Source organism: Nematocida ausubeli, assembly GCF_000738915.1.
Source record: "Nematocida ausubeli strain ERTm6 chromosome Unknown supercont2.1, whole genome shotgun sequence".
Taxonomy (NCBI): domain Eukaryota; kingdom Fungi; phylum Microsporidia; genus Nematocida; species Nematocida ausubeli.
In genome coordinates this window covers 893491-906244 of record NW_026515634.1, presented here as the reverse complement: position 1 = coordinate 906244, position 12754 = coordinate 893491, and the positions used below count along the sequence as shown (strand labels likewise).

Genomic DNA, 12754 nt, shown 5'->3' with positions numbered 1-12754 from the left:
CCAGAGAGCACACTGCACATTGTTTTTTTAGTAAAAGTATGTTTTTTGAAAGAAGCTCTAGCAGAGACACGAAGGACTGCCAATCAATGCTTTCTGTTCAAGGAAAGTTATTAAATTTGTTGGGCTTTTCTTCCTTGAGAGCGCAAAGCCATTCCTTAAGTTAGAAATATTCCATGAGGGTTGTTTTTTCGTACGCCAAATTAAATTAATTATCTGCTCATACACTTATCTTTGTTTATATTTTGTTTGTTAATGAATTTATATTTCTATTGCGGTCTTTGCTATGTTTATTAGTAATTACATATTACTGATAAATTAATTACTAGTGGTCTATAGATAGACAATAAAAACAAAGAATCCACAGTGTTAGGCAAATAAAATCCCATCAGCCAAAGCAAATTCTGTTTGAGACAGATAGATTTTGGATAAACTCCATATGAATTACTCTTCTTTTTTATTCACTTCAGCTTTTTATTATTTGGCTAGATGTTTAGTATCTTTTTGAGAGACCTCCAGTGCCTCTGCAATTAAAAATACTGTTCTTTTTGACTTTCGGGTAGAAACATCTTTATCAGAAGCAGCCTGCAAAACTATAGGTTTAGTTTGATGCCAGCCAAAGTTTTTCTCCTTTTCACAGCAGAGGGGCTTAGTGTCTCGAAGGATGGCTCTATAGATTTCTTCAGTGTTAGCTGAGTACTTTTTATCTTTCCATTCTGCTTTACTCCATCTTCTGTGCTGCTCGACTTTGCATTATCTTGTTTATCCAAACCATCCATGATATCGATCAGCTCTATCTTTAGTATGTTATTAGATAATTTTTCTACATCTGGCGCGCTTTCTACATTGCTATTTTCTTCATGCGAAGATGCAGAAGTATTACTGAGTGGGGGATCTTCTGTACGCCGTAGGTATTCTACTGCTATATAAATAAATGCAATAAGAAGAATATATATCCCTAGTGTGTTTAAAGAATTACTAATTATTAGATAGTTTGTGCATGCATCGCTCATTATTATTTTTTTTATTCTTTTTGTGTTAATATTTTATATCTTGAATAATCATTTTTATCATAGTATATAAAGACAGTTTCTCTTTGCATCGTATTGCCGTAGATACTTTATTGTAGTATATGGCCTGGCTTTCCTCAAAACAGAGTCTTTTCTTCCCGCGCAGTAACACTTTAGTATACTGGCAAACAGTTGGCCTTAGAGAACATGCTTCTTTATTTGTGCTCTTTAAAAGAACACAGAAAGACACAATATTGGTGTATGCATGAGCAGGCAGACCCATTACTCAGAAACATTTTGTAAAATATTGTGCTCTTCCTTCCAATTTGCACTATCTGTATTTGTCTGGGTAAGAAAAAGTGTATGCATTGCACCCACAAAGCCTTTATGCTTCTCACAGCTGTCAATAAGCTGCTAAATGCCTGCTGAGTATGGCCGCTTACATGGGTATTCTATGCTGTGTACTTGAATGATCTTCGTGTGGCTTTACAGCTTCTTCGCCAGTTGCAGGATTTCCTTGCATGCTTTCGTATAAAATTGCACTTATTTCCTCCTGAATTTCTTCACGTGTAGCATCTATTGAGTCCACTATGCCTCCTGAGACTGCGCGAATAAATCGGCACAGAAGAACACTCGCCCAAATCATTAGAATACCTATTGCTAAGAGCAGAACGTATAATGCTGTCATTGGGCAGGGCGTCTTGCCTTTCGATGGGTAGTTAGACATGCTACCACAAAGAAAGAAATATATAAACGCCGCACAATCAAAAGATGGTTTAAAATATATTGCAAGTCGAGTTGGCTATCTTGTGAATTTCTAAACGGTCTAAGTGAATATTCATCTATTTTATTTTGCTTGTATATTTAGCATGCTTTAATTCAAAGCCAAAGTATAAACAAAAAGACCATCCACGGTTATTTTGTGCACACAGCTTGCAGTGTGTTTTACTTACCTAAGGACAAAATATATGCGGAGTGCTAAGATGTACTTTTTTCTTTGGAGAATAAAGTTATGCTTTTTAATAAAGCTTTATAAGGAGGACTAGACACTTACCTTCTAAGCAAAATTATAAAAGAAATTCTTTGTAGACCTTCGGGTTATAGAGCGCAGTATGAAATGCAATATAATTGCAGCCCGTATATTTATATGCACAGCATGCAATCTTGGCAAATAAGCTCTCAAGCCATATGTACGCCTTCTATAAATATATTTATGCGTGTTTTGTAAATCCAATGATTCTTTTTTTATTACATACCTAATGCAGTTTTCTCTACATCTGATGTATATGTGCTTGGACCTTCCATTTTACCCATCTTATCATCGTCTTTAGGACTTTCGCTTTTTTCCACATATACACATATGTCTTTATTCTTGGCATCCTGCGTCTTCAGAGGCTCTGCTAGGCTGTCTAGCCACCACGCTATAGAAAACATCCCACCAACTGTTAGCCCGTATAGGATAGCAATGATTATTCTGTATCTTCTCTGGGAAAGCGTCTCTTTCTTTGGTTTATCTACCATATTTTGCCTAAAATAACTTTTTTACACACAAAAACCAAATATATTTTGCTGAAAAAGCATATGCGCATAGCCAAACCAAATATATTTGATAGAAAAAAGATGTCTATATGCATTCATGTGCTGCACCATTCTTTTATTGTGCGCGTATGCATCTAGCACTTTATGCATTGGGCAAACTCAAAAATTTGCATACACTGGTGTATTTTGCAGCAGTCTTTTTATATGTGCATATATATATACCTTTATGACTGCAAGAGAAGAGAAGTTCTTTTGGTAGCTATTAATTATCTTCAAATAATTTAGGAAAGCGGGCAGTTCTAGATCTCATTACTTCTGTGTCTTCACATACACGCACAAACTAGCTCAAGTTCAAGGACTGTGCTATTTTATTGTTAAACTTATATACTCCCAAATATGATCCATGCTGTTTATTAGCTAGCACATGACTCTGTCTCTAATAAGAGATAGAAATATTTCGGGTCAGACTTAGCGAAAGAAGCAGCCAGAGATCTGGGGTGAACTAATTATCTACTGTCAGGCAGAGGTTTCAAACAGTATACAGCAGCTTTGCAGAGCTCTGGGCCAGTATATTTTAAATATATTCGGGTTATATCAATCAAGCAAGAAGGCATTCTCATATATATTCTCGCTTGTGGATTGCTGTGCAAAGAATATGAGTTATGTGTATGGCTGGCTAATAGAGCAGGCTGCATCATCGCCTGCATGTGTTTATCATAAGGAAGTGTGCTTCCGAGGATATTTCACAGAACGCGTACCACTAGATGCACTGCATCTGGTCGCAGATGCATGGGGTGGATTAGAAACAACAAAATATGCTCGTTCTTGTGCTGGGTGCTGTTAATCTGGAGGATAAAAAGAGTTTATTAATACAAGTGAGCCTGTTCGCAGCAGAACTTTCTATGAGACTTTTCAGAATTCTTTCTTAGAGGAGGCAAGTCTTCTCATATAAATAGTGCAAAAGTAGGGGTGCAATGAATGTGCAGGGCCTTCTCTATTACAGGACTTAGTGCACACAATACAGCAATTTTACAGTAATACGTACCTTGCAGCAGTATTTCACATGCCGTGTACAAAAAGAAGACTAAAGAAAATCTAAGAAAACTGGCACTCGTTTATTTATTTATAGTTTCACACACGTGTCTAGTGGGCGGCATAAAATCAACTAAACTTATACAGCAAATAAGTTATATGTTCCAAAAAGAGAGAACAGAATACTTCCTACTAGTATACCCCATGAAATCAAAGTAAAAGAAAGCTTCTTCTTTTGCGATGCAATGTATGCAATGCTGGGAAGAGAGAACATAATATAGCAGCTAGCAGTGTTTGCAATTAAGTTCATTACAAAGGTGTACTTGAAGTCACCGAAGGAAAGAAGGAAAATTGCAAGGGTTATCACCCCAGTAACTGCTATCTCAGTAAGCCGCCTGTTGCTTTCGATCTGCTTTTTAGCCAATAAGTTCAGGAAGGAGATTACAGAGTCTCTTGTCGGGTGCATCTGCAGAGGATATGCCCCAAGCAGCACAACCGACATGGCCATCTTAGACAAAGAAATCAAATAGAAGTACATATCTCCCATGCCGGGCCCAAAGTTGCTGTGGACAACCTTGTAAAAGTATCTATCCTTGTCCATGAGTATGTCCAGAGTGGACCTGTCTTGACCGTTTCCGCCTGCAATGTATCCACCGTTTGCAACCAGGAAGTATGCAATTGAGGCAGCAAGAATTGCATAGCTGCCTACTTTAGCACCGTTTGCCTTTGTTGGCTTTTCCATAAGAGAAAACACACGCACCATGTTTTGCTGGCACCCCAGACCGAATATGTAGCATGAAAGCGCTGCAAAGATGTCAGCAGGGCTGCTAGTTGTTTTCTTCAGCACATCCCGCTTGATGTTGTTGTCTGGAAGAAAAAGAGCAAGGGCTCCCGATACTAAGACAATAAGCGAAAGGAATGAAACTGAAATAGTGGAGAGAATCGACATAACTCCAAGCTTCTTCAGGTTCTTTTGCATGGCTAGGAACGTTGGAAAAAGAATAAGTCCTATGCTGAACAGCACATTGTATGGAAAACTTTTTATTTTCTCCTCGATCCCAAGCATGCCCGAGATCCATCCTCGAAGAATTAAGAAGTAGACAAAAATAGAGCCAAAGCCCTGCGCCCCAATACTTCCTTCTGCTATGTATCCAAGCAGAGAGAATGTGTTCTGGCACACTTTGAAATACGAGGGATCGCTGTCGTCTAAGTTCTTAGCACAGTGCACGAGCTGGAACAAGGTAAAGGCGCATATCGCTGATATGAAGGCAAGAATGGGCCCGGATATCATATAACCCGAGAATTCAACTGCCCGTGGAAGTGTTAAAATCCCTGATCCTAGGATTGATCCTATCATGGGGAATACTGCTTGTGAGACTGAGAGTCCTTTCTCCTTTGCTACACTTTGCATTAATAAAATTTTTCATCAAAGTTTATTTATATAGTTATATGATTTGGGTAATAAAATGCCTATATATGGAAATAATAGGCCAGTCTGGTTCCCTGATATTTAATTTCAAATTAATTTTATTTTTGTCTTACTTTTCAGGGCAGCAGAGGCATTCTAGATGGTTTGATACTTAAAAATCTGCTGCAGGAAGCGCACAGCATCATGTTCTTTTATGCCTTTGCTTGCAGCATACTATAAAGCTCTTTACAAAGCATTAAATATCTAGCTCAGCGGTTTCCAAAAAGATCAGATCACTTCATCCTGTTATTTTTGCACAAATACTTTTCTAGGGCGTGCTTTCATAGCTGCAACTATCCGATATGCAGTCTAGCCTAGCCCAAAACAACATTGCCTTAGACTTAATAGCCAAAAGGTGCAGAAATAATTGCTTAAACAGCTTTTATTTTACCTGTAAAGCCATTTAGTTGCACTTAAATGGAGCGTTCTTTCATCTGGCGCACGTGCTTCCAAAATTACTCCTTTAGTATATTACGCTAGGCACTGTCTATAACTTATAGTTTGCAAAAGTATTTTGTCTCTTCTATGCATAGCCAGCACTGCTACTAAGAATGCTGTATTAGAGTGGGCTTCAGAGGTATAGAGCCTGTGTGGCCAGCACGCAGTGCTTTTCTTTAAACATTTGAAGTGCTAGATTCATATGCACCTTCTGCTTGTAATTCGGGCTAGAGACTGGAGTAAAATCCCCACTTCTCTACGCCAAGACCACAAAATTGCTCGTATAAAAGGAAATAGTTCCAAAAGATGGATAAGTCAATAGAAGCAGCATACGAACGCATGCGTATATAAAAAGGCAGTATGTGCCAACAATAAAGAACACACTAAGCAAAAAGACAAACAGACATCCCTCCCAGAAGCCTGCAGAGTTCTACAAATAAAGCACTCTTGCTAACTATTGTATTTATTCTCAACAATTATTTTTTCAAACTTGCATTTTACTTTCTATTATTGCGCGTTAAAATGTTTTTAATGTAGTCCACATTTTCTAAGTCTAAAGCTGATGCACCCCATAAGTTGATATTTCTATTATTCAATCCATTGTGCTCAAAGTAAGAATTTTTCTCAATGCTATGTTTCTGCTTATTGATTGTTTTTTCATAATTAGCTACTATATCAGAGCTTACTGTATTTTTGTAGAAGAGGAGTTTGTATACAATAGAAAACATATTGCTGTTCACTCTATTGTTCACCAAAAGATTGCACTGCTCAAGAGAAGCATTCGCAAAGATGCACATTGTAAATCTAACCAATGCAATGAGCTCTGTATGCGAATCGCACCAAGTCTCTTTTCCTTCTGTATTCTTTTCAATCTTGCTTAGAAGATACTCTATATTGGCGAGCACACTTGCACTGAATGTTAGTATTTTATTCGGGGAAAGTATATATAGCTCGCCACCGGGCAAAGTCTTAGAGATGGAGTTCAGTGCAGGAACAGAGGCAGAGTGGCGTTTAGAAGCTGATAGAGATCTGTTTGTTCTGAGATTCAAAGTAGACCCTCCGTGGCTGGAAGCGTTGCAACTTGAGATAAACCCGCTACATTCTTCAAAGAAAATAAAGCCAATGTTCTTTGAAAGTTTACGTCTTTTCTCATCAGCGTCTTTCAATAAGTAATATATAACTGAGGTTTTTTCCTTGCTTCTAGTACTCATTTCATCAAAAGTAATAGTTGTTTTAACTTCTCTTCTCCTGTTTTCTGATTGTTTATCTTTAGGAACTAAAAGATTTTTTATATTGCATAAAAAAAACTCTTTAGGAGAAGTCTTATTATGCAGGGTTACTGCAGCTGGTGGGTGGTTGTCTTGGTGCGTATTAGCTATTTCAGATAAGTTGAAATCATCTATATTACCTAGATCTTTATGTGCTTCCATAAAATCGCTAACACTCTTTTCAATTTCTTCTGCATGCGTTTTAGATTCTTCCTTCCACGGCTGCAGTTGATCCTGAGCTTTATTCAAAACTGCTTTAATTTTTTCTTTTTTTAGTTCTTGAGAATTGGATGGTTGCCGGATATTTTTGTTTTGTTTGTGTTGTTTATCCGTATTCTCTATTTCATTATCAAGCTCTTTTCTTAAGTTGAAAATTATATCTCCCTCTTTTAAAATAGATTTGCTAGAGGTTTCTAAGAGTGAATTAAGGAGTATAGTATGGAATACAATCGACTTCATATTTCTGAGTACATCAGAATTATGATTTTGGTTTTCTATCTTTTTGATGCATTCGCCTAGTGTATTCGTCAAATTCTTCATATCGATAGTTTTTGGATATGCATCGCCTTCTTTCACTATTTCTATGTATGACTGATTATATCTCAGCATATGCATAACTGGATCCTGCATTGACTTATTAAACTTGTTTATAGATATATTCAAGCTATCTTTGTTCGGCGAATCAACTGCATGAAGTAAATGGTTCCATTTAGCCCCGCTTTTATCTGTAAACACTTTTTGGATTGTTAGAATGTCTGACACTGAAATATTTGCCTTTTTTGCATTGGCTTTTACGCTAGTAGAATCACTATTCTCCTCATTAGTCTCTGGGGGCTGTCTCTCTTCTGAGTTAGAAAGTATTTCTGATTCGCCACCAGAAGAATTCTCCTCATTAGTCTCTGGAAGCTGTCTCTCTTCTGAGTTAGAAAGTATTTCTGATTCGCCACCAGAAGAATTCTCTTCAGTCTCTGGAGGCTGTTTCTTTTCTGGGGTTAAAACTGTACCTGGTTGGGAATCAGAAGGATTCACATCAGTAGGTGGGGGCTGTCTCTCTTCTGGGTTAGAAAATATTTCTGGTTGGGAATCAGAAGAATTCACATTAGTATGTGGAGGCTCTCCCTTTTCTCGGATATAAAGTATTTCTGGTTGGGCAACAAAAGAATTTCTTTCATCTGTTGGGATGGGGTTAGTCACATTTAACTGTGGGGGGTCTTCAACACTTTCTTCTTTTAAATCGTCATTATTCTCACTTGGATCTAGTATTAGCCCGTTCGCCCTTAGATCCGAACCCAATTTTATTATCTTAGTGGTCAAACTACTTTCTTCTTCTTCTTCTATAGGAGGATTATTTGGTGTACCGACATTCGGTTGTACTTCTTGCTGGAGTATGGATACACCTGTAGTTTTAGTAGTATTTTCAGCTTTAGTAGATATAGGCGGTAGATCTGATGTTATACTAGGTGTGCTAGTTGTACTAGATGCATTTGATGCACTGGATTCACTAGGTATACTAGTTGTACTAGGTGTACTAGTTGTACTAGAATTGGATTGTTCTTGATTTTGGCGTAGTTCTTGTGCAATAGCCCGGGCTTTTTCTATAATTTCGGACATACTAAGATTGGGCTGTGGCTGTACTTCTCTATCTTTAGAATTATAGTTGGGTTCCTTTGACTGTGGATTCTGAATTCTTGTATTAGTTGCATATTTAGATAGATGCACATTCTCTATGCATATTTCATTCGCACCATAACATACATTGTTCTTCTTTTGGTTAATGTCCGTATTATTCCTTCTATCGTCTGAATCGCTAGAATTTGGATACATTTTAGAATAACTGTCTTCACATTTGACCATATTTGGCATATACACTGCACTATCTGGCCTATTTAGGCTTATAAATTCTTCTGTACTCTTGTTCTTATATGCATTATTGCGGTAATTTCTAATGGTAGCTATCCTTGGGGCTTCAGCCTTTTTTTTAGAAGTATTTGCATTATGCAAATACACACCTGCTATAAGCGACGCACCAAGTACAAGCGACACTAAACCTACTATTTTTATCGATGGTAGCATTTTAAATTCTGAATATTAAAAATTATTCTATTAAATACCCCTCAACGATCAGTGTATTTAATTAAAAATTTCATTCTAAAAACATTAAACAAACAGATTATGCTTTTTAAGTTATAAAATTTATTTTTTTTACTGTATTCTTGCATAAACTATTCTTAGCTTGCTGTTATCCATGGTAGTTTTATTACGCCATCCTCCTACTCCGAATAATTTGCATTTAAGCGGCATGTTCTGCTGGGCTTCTCTATGTATTGAAGGTGTTTAGACCACTTTGGCCAAACATGCGAATGTGTTTATTTAGACGTCAACAATCATCTTTTGTTTGTTTTTGTATTAAAATTAGTTATTTACAAACACGCAATTTTAGTTATAAGTAAAAATAAATTAAAAAGTCTAATGCTTCAGAGAAAATGGGCTTAGTAGTTAAGAAATATTGTAAATAGTAGGGCAATAAAACTAACAATAATAAGCAAGTATATCAGGATTGCACTTCAAAGAAAACACCAAAATACATCCCAGAATTTCCAGAAAATTAGACTGCTACACACTGGTTGTATGCATAGATTAGGAATAAACTTAGACTATTTCGGGCCACTCTGGATATATTTCTGCTAATTTTATGCAGCACATTTAAATCTTACTTGTGGCTTAGACCAATAATTGGGAAAGGTTATTTATAGCATACTGACATTTCTTTAGAGTCAGCGCAATAGTATATTTACACGCGCAGAGTACAAAAAGCAAAGAAACACGGTCTATTGACCAGCTCATGTTTTTGGTTTCTTTTTGCTTCTTGTACGTATATGTGTGTCTCTGTGACCAAAGAATTCTCATTTATATAATAAAGTCTTATATTACTTTGTATTTTTATATACTATACTCTATAATTTATGTTTCTATTTGTATTCTTGCTCTCTGCAGTGCAATGTAAACTTGCATTTATGCACACGCGTGCATCCAAATTCACTCCATCCGTGCATAAAACACAGCACATTCATGCTCCCCAGGCTTCTAGAAGACATGCAAGTCTAAAAGAAGAAATGCAAGAAAAAGAAGAATTTTCATATAGAGAAGCTTGATTCACCTGCGCCACTAAAACACTCTGTATGCTTTTATTTACTCATTTACAATGCGAAAATAAATTGGCTGCCAGAGAACTTTTTAAGCAAAACACATCTACTAGGCTGTGCCAAGTTGCAAAAAAAACACCCGGGCTATGTTTATGCCTTGCAGACTGTTTATGCAGCCAAAGTAAGAGCTTTATTGCATTTTAATTACTCTTATATCTTATTGATCGATTTCATATGCTATTTATATTTCATTTATTTGGTATACCATGCATTCTATTGGGTGCTTGCTTTACCACGAGCTATCAATTCCTATCCGATCTTTATCTCTCAAAATACAAATTCAGTGCAAGTATGATATAGACACTTATTTTGTGCTGTACAATGGGAAGAGGAAAACATGGATCATGGACGATGAACTGCTAACAATTCAAAACACACTGATATCACTACCCAGCGCGAATTTCATTCTTTCGCTGCCTATTCCTTCGGACAAATACCTCTACGAAATTGAAGATATTGCAGTGCTAATTCTAAATGAAAAAGACCAGCCTGTCTATTTTAAGACACTGTACAAAAAAATAAAAACGAAGTACGGCGAAAAAACAAAGCCAAAGAAGTACTATGCAGCACTCCTAGCAGATAGTATCTGCTTTATACAAATACGCATGTTTGATGCAATTGGAAACAGTCTGAAGATATGGAAAGTGGACAAGACAAATCTTGGGAATTTCCAGAAAGTGAAGAACATGCAGCAGAGCATCAGTATTAATACAACAGATTTAATGGAAAAGGTGAATGTGTCGTATGACCAGAAGACAGCAGAGAGCACTACAAGCCCATACATATCACAAGAGCTGCCCCAAACCTTCTTCCTTCCAAATGGTCCAGTTCCCTCAGAAGACGCAAAAAAGAGTCTGCCCCATAATACTCCAACTCCTAGATACTCATTCCCATAGAATATCCAGTGGCCTGTCTGCTTCCTCAGATATGCACTCTAGACTTCACCATTATGCAAGCCAGAGCAAGCGGGTATTTCTTGGAGACACTTCTCTATATAGCATATCTCGCAATTAAAAATGTCTGGATGGAAGAAGTGTCTTTAAAACACGTTAGATTATGCAATGGCATTATATTCTAGTTTTTGGGAAAATTCTTCAAAACCCCCGAATTGGCCTCTTTTATAAATAATAAAATTCCGGGGTTTCTGGCTAAATCTACCTATAAGCGGTATTTTTGTTTATTCTAGGTTGGTAAGACTGCTTGTATGCATATTCCTTGAGGAAATAGAAAGAAAAGAAGCAAATTCAATCCAGATAAAATTACACATATATTTTGTGCTTTTATAATTCTCTTCTTTATGCTGTATACAGACCCAGTTGTAGTGAACATAAGAGGCTAAAATAACCAGAACCCGAATTACTCAGAATAAATAAACTCACTTGTTTTATGCTCTAACTAGCATCAAGCAGAATGCATATCAGAAATAACAAAGATAATGCAGTTTTGATATACAAACAAAACATTAAGTTTTTTGGCTGTTTATATAACCCGAAATAACTCACTTTTGCATAAATAATACAGCTTAATAGTATCTTCATATAACCCAGCACTTTTATTCAATTCTTTAGGTTATTTTTGCACTTTAAGAATCTGCATAAAAATAGTCCCCTTCTATTCACTAGTCCCTGTCTGGGTTTCATAATTTAAACACGTGCACTGAAATTCTTAAATATAAAAGATACGCGATGCATAGTATGAGCAAAGACTTTTATGAAATACTCATGCAAGACGTAAAATGCGTATATAATATGACTAAGTAACCAAGCCTGTTAAATACAACGTATTCGGGTTATACTGTATACAAATATCCGGATTATGCTTTATTCCCTCTTCTCCTGCACCACAAGCTTTCTAAGGAATCAATCCACACTAACATATCTGAGTATTTATTTACATAAACACTTTACATGCATCAGCACAAAAATACTCTTTTCTTTGTAACTGAATAAATATATGAAACACCACACTCTACAAACACTACACTGCACACTCTACATACACTCCACTGCTTCGGGTTATTTTGGGTTATATCCTGGGTATCTGCCTCTTTCTGGATGCAGCAGGCACTGAATACCCCAAGTTTTATCGGCCTATAAGTACGTCTAAAAATAATTTTGCAGCATGAGCAGAGCCAAGCCTTTGTCAATGGAGGAAAAAACAAAGCGTGTCCTTAGCCTGCTGCAGGAGAAGGATGACGTATTCAACATGAAAGACCTGGAGAAGATATGCCAGAAGGAAAAGGGAGTTGTGCCGCAGAGCATGAAGGAGGTGCTTGACATACTCATTTCAGAGAGAAAGGCAAAAGAGAAAAAAGTAGGAGCAACAAAGTACTACTGGAGTTTCCGCTCAGATCTAAAACTGCACAAAGAAGCTGAAGTAAGAAAACTTATCGATGAGAATGCATCTCTCTCCAAAAATAAAGAGATTCTTGCAGACGAGCTTAGCACTCTCAAAGAGAATAGATCCTCTCCAGAGAGAGAGGAAATGATCAAGCAGCTGGAAGAAAAAAAGAAAGAGCTTGAAAGCGTAAACCAAACAGTTGCAGTAATGAGCGAGAATGACCCTGCTAAAATAGACTCACTCAAGGAAGAGCTCTCAAATGTCCAAAAAGACCTCGATGAGTGGGCAGAAGCATTCAATGCACTGCAGCACCACATCCGGCAGTCCTTCAATCTATCCCACAGTATGTTCACAGAAGCCTTTGGAATCAGCCAAGCTGACATGGATAAGATCGATGAACTATAGAAGACACCCACACTCTGCGCAATAAAATACTGCATGGCTTGTGCTTGTTAAAGA

At 37.0% G+C, this 12754-nt stretch overlaps 7 protein-coding genes across 7 annotated transcripts; 2 read left to right on the top strand and 5 right to left on the bottom strand.

The window, feature by feature from the left end:
• Positions 1 to 590: 590 nt before the first annotated feature.
• Positions 591 to 1010, bottom strand: NESG_00571 (uncharacterized protein; the record flags this gene model as incomplete). Its single annotated transcript, XM_053048221.1, has 1 exon — positions 591 to 1010. One exon carries the CDS (start codon positions 1008 to 1010, stop codon positions 591 to 593), a length of 420 nt encoding a protein of 139 aa, XP_052906046.1.
• Positions 1011 to 1446: 436 nt separating this feature from the next.
• Positions 1447 to 1734, bottom strand: NESG_00570 (uncharacterized protein; the record flags this gene model as incomplete). The annotated part of the gene is made up of 1 exon (XM_053048220.1): positions 1447 to 1734. One exon carries the CDS (start codon positions 1732 to 1734, stop codon positions 1447 to 1449), a length of 288 nt encoding a protein of 95 aa, XP_052906045.1.
• Positions 1735 to 2255: 521 nt separating this feature from the next.
• On the bottom strand, positions 2256 to 2528 carry NESG_00569 (uncharacterized protein; the record flags this gene model as incomplete). Its single annotated transcript, XM_053048219.1, has 1 exon — positions 2256 to 2528. The coding sequence occupies one exon, from the start codon at positions 2526 to 2528 to the stop codon at positions 2256 to 2258; it is 273 nt and encodes a 90-aa protein (XP_052906044.1).
• Positions 2529 to 3717: 1189 nt separating this feature from the next.
• On the bottom strand, positions 3718 to 4989 carry NESG_00568 (uncharacterized protein; the record flags this gene model as incomplete). Its single annotated transcript, XM_053048218.1, has 1 exon — positions 3718 to 4989. The coding sequence occupies one exon, from the start codon at positions 4987 to 4989 to the stop codon at positions 3718 to 3720; it is 1272 nt and encodes a 423-aa protein (XP_052906043.1).
• A 992-nt stretch (positions 4990 to 5981) lies between these two features.
• On the bottom strand, positions 5982 to 8825 carry NESG_00567 (uncharacterized protein; the record flags this gene model as incomplete). The annotated part of the gene is made up of 1 exon (XM_053048217.1): positions 5982 to 8825. The coding sequence occupies one exon, from the start codon at positions 8823 to 8825 to the stop codon at positions 5982 to 5984; it is 2844 nt and encodes a 947-aa protein (XP_052906042.1).
• Positions 8826 to 10161: 1336 nt separating this feature from the next.
• On the top strand, positions 10162 to 10851 carry NESG_00566 (uncharacterized protein; the record flags this gene model as incomplete). Its single annotated transcript, XM_053048216.1, has 1 exon — positions 10162 to 10851. The coding sequence occupies one exon, from the start codon at positions 10162 to 10164 to the stop codon at positions 10849 to 10851; it is 690 nt and encodes a 229-aa protein (XP_052906041.1).
• A 1225-nt stretch (positions 10852 to 12076) lies between these two features.
• On the top strand, positions 12077 to 12700 carry NESG_00565 (uncharacterized protein; the record flags this gene model as incomplete). Its single annotated transcript, XM_053048215.1, has 1 exon — positions 12077 to 12700. One exon carries the CDS (start codon positions 12077 to 12079, stop codon positions 12698 to 12700), a length of 624 nt encoding a protein of 207 aa, XP_052906040.1.
• Positions 12701 to 12754: the final 54 nt, after the last annotated feature.